The sequence below is a fragment of the Diadema setosum genome, chromosome 1 (genome assembly GCF_964275005.1).
Source record: "Diadema setosum chromosome 1, eeDiaSeto1, whole genome shotgun sequence".
Taxonomy (NCBI): domain Eukaryota; kingdom Metazoa; phylum Echinodermata; class Echinoidea; order Diadematoida; family Diadematidae; genus Diadema; species Diadema setosum.
Window position 1 is genome coordinate 36,212,426 of NC_092685.1, and position 9,695 is coordinate 36,222,120.

General features: G+C 35.9%; 1 protein-coding gene across 1 annotated transcript in view; it reads right to left on the reverse strand.

Moving 5' to 3' along the window:
• Positions 1-7,535, reverse strand: part of LOC140233556 (usherin-like) — a 76,089-nt gene extending 68,554 nt beyond the window's left edge. The window contains exon 1 of the mRNA XM_072313695.1: positions 7,057-7,535. Coding sequence (XP_072169796.1) covers positions 7,057-7,535 — 479 coding nt within the window. The remainder of the gene's footprint in view (positions 1-7,056) is intronic.
• Between the last annotated feature and the right edge of the window lie 2,160 nt (positions 7,536-9,695).

Sequence of the window (9,695 nt, forward strand, 5' to 3'; positions counted from 1 at the left end):
AATACTAGTAGATCTATGCATATCTTTGATACTACAAAAAATGTACACTTGATACAATTGTACATGATGTTCAGCTGTACACACGCCACAAATATGATGGTTACCTACAAATCTACAATGTCTGTATACAGTATACAGTATAATCAGCACTGATTGACCTTCTGAACTACAGCTTGATTAATCATTCAACATTAATGAGCTCTTTTACACTGAGTATGTTTGTGAATAAAAGCAATAAGACAAAGTATACTGTACACACTTGATTCCATTAAAAGTTACACTGTACATACACATGAAAGTCTTGTTACAGTGTACTTTGTGTACAAAAATGTTCCCCTTCTTCATATGGCACAATGTGCCTAGTTGATACCGTTTACTCACTACATGTACTGCTAGTCACCTGGGGCACTTGGTAAAATTGTTACATGTATGTTATATTTTATTGCTACATAAATGTAACAGACTGTTAAACCATGGAGCTCCATGGTTAAACCAGAGTGCAAAATTTAATGTTGAACACTTGCACGGAAAAGTTTCAAAAGGCATAATTCTACAGACATAATTACTTTCCATTTACTAGAATGATTGCAATGTACAATGTACAGTACAGCTGTACATGGTATGTAACATAAACTCATAGGGGAATAAACCTTTCACTTGTTTCACTGACAAGCCTGAATGCATGTGCTGTAAGCAGATACATGTAGATTGAATGATTTTGTCATCACCCATTCTATCCACAAAAAAAAAAAAACCCCACAATGGTAGCTGGTAAAATCTTGACAAGTCTTCTAAACCAATATTATTTGGACTCCCTCAGAGCTTCCATGGTCCACTGAATGGTTGAAAAAGATGAAGCATTGATTTATAAGATATACAATGTATATAATGTGCAATAACATCATGAATCTCTCAACGCTGCAAAACCTTCCAAAAGAATTACAAAGTTGTGTGAAACATACAATACACATACGGACAGAACATTTGAGAAGGTTTATTCAAACAAGGATATCCACTACATCATCAATTTTGCTTTCAAGATAAACAATATCTGACAATTTGTAAATTTCTGCTCCTGAAATGAGTGATTCTGTCAAAGCAAACTGTGCAATGGAGAGAGCCCAATAAATTTGTTCCCATATGATCGTCAGCTGTAAAATCTTGAGTATTGACAAATTTATCCTTGACTGAAGTTTGAAAATTCTTTCCTCCCACACAGTGTCACAAGTTTTTACAAGTAAGAAACTGCACTTTCGGGTTTTATGATATTTACCAAATATTTCAAACAATGTACATGTAGTAACAGATTTATAATTTATCAGGAATATGGATAAGACATCATCAATCATAAAATCTGTACACCCAAAATAGGCAGAATAGATAAAAAGACATAACAATTAGTTAAGGGTTCATCTCAAACTGTGTAAATGTTTGTAGTCTACACAAAGAATTTGTATGGCATTTAAGAAATTACAGCACGCATGAATATTTGTACATGATGTTGGCACCCTTGCCTGTCCCTAGGAAGTATTTTTTGAACAGATAATACAGTGTGGTTCTGACACAGTCTTGATGAATTTAAAAATTGGCATCAACTCTAAAACTGACAAGAGACAGATAAGGGGTGGGGGAGGTAAAGCAATGGACTCATTCATACTACATTGTACATAAGTCTTGAAAGTTGATTTTTTTTTTTTTCAATTTAATGAATCCAATATTTATCAAATTTGTTCTATAAATATGCCTTAAGCATCTTGAATGATATGTCAATATATGGTACCGACCATTTTTAACAATAAATTGTGCAGACTATCCAACACTACTGACTTTCAAATGTGAATGAGGCCTTCACCCAGCTCTCTTACATTCTGCTTTGTTCTGTTAGGTTTGTTTGTTTTGTTGAATTACATGTATGTGATCAAGAATGCATGTGCTGAGATTAACCCATCAGCCATATTTGTAGAACATTACTAAGAATATACTTCTTTCTTTCTCTCTCTCATATGAATATATGCAGTGTCTGCTCCAGCAAAAAAAAAAAAAAAGTAAACACTTTTTCAAGTTTACATTTCTCATAGAATATTCAGCTAAAAGCTAATGTACTATATACCATATGAAATGTAATTAAATTGGTTATCAACCTGGTACATGTAGATCAATTAAAGGGATCGTATAGTTTTGGCTGAGACCTAGTTTCAGGTTTCTAACATTTTTTTGGTGAGATAATGAGAAACCTCTCCGTATATGAAAGAGCATGTAATTCTATGAGGAATTCAACCTTTATTTGATGAAAATTGGTTTTGAAATGGCTGAGATATTCAAAAGAGCGATTCTGATAAAGTGTGGGACCCACACTTTATTACGATCGCTTTGCTTTACTTTGTTTTTGGATGTTTCAGTCATTCCAAACCTGATTTTCATCAAATAAACTTTGAATTCCTCATAAAATGGTATGCTCTGTACTATTATATCATAAGTGTTTTCTTGGTATCTCACAAAAAGATAAAAGCCCAATTCTCATCTCCACCAAAACTGTACTATCCCTTTAAAAGGGAAACTTTATGCATTTTTGAACACCTTTGTTTTTCTCTTCAAAGGCACAAAGTAAATATTGCAAAAAAAATGAACAAGATGTAATTCATGAATACACTAAGTGTTCTTCCATGTAACAATAAGAATCTAGACAAATTGAACACAATAAAAAAACATGATTTATGATGCAACAATAAACCTATGATCTCTATGATATCTCCGAAGCTCAAAGGATCAATTTAAAGGCTAAAAATAATAGAGGAAAAAGAAGAATCTTCTGTCAAATCCAAATTCAAATGAAATGAGAGAAGCAATTTTATAAACAAAATGGTAGGAATTTGAATTGATTTCTCAAATTGGAAAATTGTACATATTTGCTTCTTAAATTCTCATGAATTCTTAAATTACCAAATTCGAAGACTGAAATACAGATATAATTTTGCCCATTAAATCATCTTTGTGCCCTTACTCCCTACATGTATGTCCTTTGAAGTTTGAGTTCACAGAAAATTCTTATTTTCGTTCTTTAGTTTCCCACTTTGATTTTGTTTGAGGTTTAAAGAGATAAAGAGAATGAAAACTTATTTTTGCTATTTTATTCATGTCTCTCATTGTGTAAAACTGTTTTTTTTTGTTGTTATCATTGTTATCTTGAAAGATATTTTTTGGGGGCAATTTTTACTTTTGTGCCTTGTAATAAGATGAAAAAGAATGTGCTCACCCATGCATTTAAGTTTCCTTTTATATTGACCTACTAGGTTGATAGCCAAATGAATTACAGTGTACCTTTAATATGGTATATAATACATTGATTTTCAATTTCATCAAAATCTTCCATGAAAAATATGACTTCAAAGAAAGTGTTGACTTTCTTTTTCTTTTCTTTCTTTTTTTTTTTTTTTTTTGCCTAGTGTAAAGTACTTTGTGCATGGCCATACGCAATGTATTTGGATATTCAAGGATATTTTCATCTACAAGTACATATGTATAGTACAAACTAAAATGTACAAGTGATACAACATGTAATATTGAAAGTGCAGACAGACAGGCAAAAGTTTGAGAAAAATCATACAGGTATCAGCTTGTAGACACTAAACAATGTGAATAAAATCTTCTTACTTTGTTCCTACTGAGTACAACGGTGTATACAAAAACAATAAAGGAAGTACACCCATGATTTTTATCATGGCTACTACTAAAACACTGATCAATTCAGTGCTTATTTACGTCGATGTGTAGGGCAATTTGTCAATCAGTTGCAATGAAAACACCTCGATGGAAGAATTTCATGAATTTGAAAAAAAAAGTACCAGTACTTCACTCTTCTTGTAACGACTATTTCATGCTCTGTTTCAAAAAGTCACACAGATTTCCCCAAGCTGCATCTCACCTCTCTCTGCAGGCATGTGCCAGAGGCAAAAGTGATTTTGTTGGAAATGGCAGTGTAGTGTTTCAGATGCTATCTTATCATGAAGCGGATCATTAAGTACAAAATAAACAGAACACAGTACTATAGTACTTAATCAGAGAGGGATCTCTATCCTGACAGACATGTACCAAGATAGTCAGTAAGATGCTCAGTGATAATTCCTACTAATTTCATCTGGAAAACATCAATTTTCCTGCAACAGGTCAACAACCATGAACTCCACAACAATATCTCCAGTCACAGAAACTGAACATTTGTTAACTTGACATACGTACAGTTGTACTCCCCATCAGTCAACTGAGAAGTGCGAGTGAATAAACCTTGACATGTTTGTGTGAGACAGATGTCTGCAAAAGCAAGCTGGAACCTTTTTTCTTTTTTTTTTTTTTACTTATAATTATTTCTGACTACGGGTTGGAAGAAGTGGTTAAGAGCTATTCCTTTACTCTCTGTCTTGGGATGAGGATTCAGAATTTGAACTAAAGTCTAATTTGAATGTGCACAGCAAGTTCAAATTTACAGCACTGCAGTTGGTGGAACACTGTCGTTGCTGAGTGAAGTAGTCTAAAACAAAAGAGGAAATATGGTTTGGTTTAAAATTCTCTAGAATTTTTGCTATACTGTCCCATGAAATGAAGAGCAATCGATCAATTTTTCATCTAGCTGTACTAACTATACACAGCCCAGTCGCTGTACGTAGATACGTCGCACAGCATAGTAACAGCGTCTGGTCGGGCTACTAGCTGTACATGCATGTACAATGTACATCTACAGACCTGTACATTTTGTACAGTGTATTTAGAATTGCAGGGGGGCTGGGGGGGGGGGGGGGAATCAGATAAAAGGGGATTTGCATAAAATGTATACCAGTATATGCAGGGTTCGAAATTGGCGATGGTCCGCTGGCCATTGGCCACCCAAAATCATGTCGGACTAGCTAAAAATCATAAAATTCTGAAGTTACTAGTCCGTCTGGCTAGCCAAAATATTGCTTCAGTATCAAAATTGATTCTAAGTAGTCCGCCTAGCTAGTTAAAAAAAAAGTTAAGTGCGACCCCTGATATGTCAAGTGCTCTTTCATTATAATGCCAGAATATTGAAAATATTTTCAATTCTCTTCATATTTTCTTGATGAATATTAGGATATCACAAATTGCTGGTAACTACAGGAGAGATTCCTGTGTAAAAGCCACATATGTTAACATCCCTCAGTATGGACTCTCTTTACCACCGATGCCTCCTTTTAAAGGAAGTGCGAGATACATGTAGGATGTTTTTCAAAATCCATCACCAGTTCATTCAGATTAGCACGCCCAGTCAGATCAGCGTCATCAACAGTGCTCAACCATCCCCAATGATCAGAATATGCCTGGCACACTGCAGAGTAAACTGCTACTAGTACTAATACTATACTGTACATCATGTTCCGAAGAATCATTTCCATTTGAAATACTCTCCCAAACTTAGCAATAGCTTCAACTTCAGTGGCTAAATTCCAGGGAGCATGTCATTCGAGACATATTGCTGCCTCCCCCAACACAGAAGTTGTTGTACACAAGAGATGGACACACATACAACCAGTACATCACCTGAACACCGTATGATGAACAATGTAGCAAACTATGAAAAGGGGTATCAGTCCATCAATGATGCCACCACATGAATCAGTCACTACATTGCCCTGCTCAGAGTACCAGTAAATGTACAGTAGCACCCGACACAGCTCACAACCATCTCCAGGACAGCATGCCATCTTAGTATGCTTTTTGAGAGAGTCAGTTATGTACATCCATGTAAACTTCCAAGTGTACATGTACATTGTACATGTAGTTCAAGGCTCATGTTTCAACAATGATGGCACATGGTTGGGATTCATAACAACAATATCAAATTATTCCTTTAGGCTTCTCAATGACTTGTCTAATTTATCTCAAATTTCATGACATTGGTGTGAATTTCATGGTGGTTGAGTATTATTTCTGCAATCACTTTATACACATAGATTTGGGGTAAATTCCTCTCAGTCTCAAATGCAGTGCCTTTTCGCCTTTCAACTGAGCACACAGTTTGAGGTACACATACAGATTTAATTTTCAGGAAGAATTCAAATCAAAGTTTATGAGTCTGACATCCAAGCTGGGATCAGAGTGTAACGTTAAAGCAAGGAGGTTTGCTGTAATTATTCAAATAGTTGTCACTTTTACATTGATGTACAAAAGAATTCCACAGGTGCATCTGTGCCTTTGGTGACGGGGTTTGATGCCGCCGTCTTGCTGAGCAATCTGAAGATTCATTTTGAACGTTAACTTAATGTTGGCTATATTTTGCTTGTTTATTAAATGAAACAAAATCTCACTTAATGATAGAGCTCATTAAACAAAGGTCAATTCCTTCAAGAAATATGTGCAAAAGTGTAAATCAGAGCTGTATCATGTGAAAGTGTTTAAAACTGTACCCTCCCGGAAAGCCGTTTTTTATTTTTCCACTGATTTCCTCCAAATAAAACTGATATGGAATAATGTTCGAATATAATTCTATATTAATAGATATATCAAATTAGTGGCCGGGCACGGCCAGTCGAGTAATTTTCATTTTCATTTCATCATTTTTTGCGCAATTTCTATTCGCGCATCCCCATGTCTTTACCATTAACATTATATTCCACCTATCTTTTATTAAAGTACATGTAGGGATGGCGAAAAGTAATAACCATCACAAAGATATATTTTCGTTAGAAAGTGGCTGATGATTATGCAATGAGACATGAGTCAATTGTCTTCCTATCTGCGCGGCAGATCCAGTTTGCCACATGCTTCAAATACTTTTGAGTGGCAACATCGAACATGACTTCAAAGGAAATATGACAGTTGTGACTCCATTCTCTTGAACCTCCTTGGTTAGAGTAAAAGAGCGTGTGTAGCCTCAATGAACTGAAGCACAATTGAGAAAATGTTGGTGGAGTAGGCCTACAGTAGTTAATTCTGAGTATACCGATGGAACAGAAACAGAATGCTTTTAGTTTAATATGATCTAAAATAATGTAATGTCTCAGTCTTTCTATTTCTTTTATTCCGATGAACATCTTGGATTCTTACCCGTCAGTGGTACCGTCCAATCTAAACCAAACTGCTACGGTAAATCTCCCATCATTCCCAACAGTCGGTACAGCTGGCGAAGAGAAGCAATCTGGACTGTTCCTAAAAATGAAAGATGGATCATTTGCTGCGGAGTTCGGTCTTGTGCTCGCAAAATCCTGGGTGATACACACACCAGCACTCAATAGTTCGGATGGTGATGGTAAACTAGTTCTACTTGGGCAGGCCTGGTTACATATCGCTATGGCACAAGATGTGACAGAAGAAGAAATTGTCGAACTACGACAGAAAGCACTCCGTAACAGATCACCAGAGGAATGATCATAACCGCAAGTTCCTACCACCGGAATTGTGGATATTGGCCGGCTTTCAGCGGCGTTGAACAACTCGGGAAAAGACCCGTCTGCAACTACACTCACGACGACTGCAGCAGCAACAATCAACGTCCGTACTAAAGAAGACACTCTGAACAAATTCATGGTGCTTTCGAAGGACACTTCGGTATACGATAGTGTTTAAATATTCTAAAGACTGTTTTTCCGCTATATCGACGACATCTTAGACATCTGCTGGTTGAAAAGTGCAGAATTCTTCCAAGTTCATCCGGCCGCGTCGCTTGTCGCCATGTCAAATTTTCGTAACAAGGGACGCCACAGCAGAGCGTCCGTTACCGTTCATACCGTACAGTACTACCGTAGGCCGTACCGCACGCATCGCACACTCACTCCGCACGCATTTCATTACAGAAACTCGGAATACGGAGTGTTATGAGTCATGCATGCATTGGCTGGGTGGTGTAATGTGACACCACCCACGATCGTTATTCGTTCAAAACAACGCAGTGTCGATGAATGGGAGAGAGACAGGGAAAGAGTAGGGGAGGGAGGGATGGGGGTGGGGTGGTGTTGCGAACACCAGTGAGCTTCCATCGTTTTGTTCTCTTTTTTTTTTTTCTTATGTGTCTCTGTGAAACGTGACTGTTATAATGCGCTTGGCAATCATGACCAGCATACTACGAATTAAAGAATTCAGAAAAACACGTTGGGCATTATAACAATTACATTTTCATTTACGTTGGACTTATACTGTTAGTTTACCATTGGGAGTAGTGATTTAAAAAATGTTCGATTTATCACATTCGATGCACATAATGTGTAGGTCAGTTGTATCATCCTACCATTACAAATTTTGCAATAAAGCCTAAAATATACGGAGATATCACCATTTTTCTCACTAAGCCATAACTGTAGTTATGGCTTACTATTGTTCACATTTTGTATATTTAACAATGTATTTAAAGGGACTGTACAGTACTGGTTATAGAGATTCAGGTTTATAACATTCTTAAGTCAGATAATGAGAAACCTCTTATGAAATATGAAAGAGCATGTAATTTTAAGAAGGATTCAACGTTTATTTGATGAAAATTGGTTTTCAAATGGCTGAGATATCAAAAAAAAAGGTGATAATTATAGGATCTCTTTGTTTCACCTTGATTTTGGATATCTCAGCCATTTCAAAACCGATTTTCATCAAATAAACTTTTGATACCCCTTAGAATTGAATGCTCTTTGACATCTCAGAGTGGTTTCTGAATATCTCGCAAAACGTTAAAGGTAGGGAATCCCATTTGCACGCCTTAAATGAAGAGTTGTATAAATACAGTGGTATGTTGAAGAGAATATCATTTTAGAAACTCCCATAAAGTATTGAAAGTGGAAGGTAACATTTAGTACATTTTTTTGATGGTTAGATTTTGAATTGAATTGTTTTCGGGGCTCACCGTAAATTCCAGTACATTACTAGGCTACCTTTGCAGACCCATATACTGCATGTGTGTCCATCACGTATATTTTGTGAAGAAAGTTCATCAACACTTACAAACATTTCTATATACATTCTTACCACACACTCTATATGTTATTACATCAGCTCTTGTACTTTTAGATTTGTGTTTATAGATCACAAATACAGAAGAATGCAACAAAAAGGCTTAAGTGTGGCTGACACACAGAACTACTGAGTAATTGAGTTTTGTGCATTATTCAAATTTTAGATAACTGTTGACTTCCAAATTTCTAAGCAGTGGCCTAAGCAAGTCCCCTGAGGTTCATATTTAATGTTTTGCTGCATTTTGGGAGGTCTGTAAAAGGTATCCCCTACCTTTAAAAGCTAAATCCTCACCTCAACCAGAACTGTACAGTCCCTTTAACATTGATTGTAATGATTAACATTTTTACACCGGTTGTTTCTATCCCTAACTTATATTTTCGAACTATTTTGAAGCACTAACGCTGGGTTTTTGTTTCATCTGCAAATTGTAAACAATGCCTTTAATTACATATTAGTTTAAGGTGTTTTTTTTTTTTATTGATCATCAGAATATATCTATCATTAATCTTTTTATTCCCTTAAGTATTTTTATTTTTACACATTCCCATTTTTACTCCTTGTCTATGCTGTATTTTGTCTGCTCATTTTAATCTTTGTATGGCCGATGCTATCATACAATATGCGCACCTAGTGCCACAGTATAATATCACGAGTTCCAGACACGAGGGTGTTAAATTTAGGAAATCGGACGAAGTTTCTTGTTACAGGGCGGAAATTTATCAGATTACAATGTATAAGATGTTTGG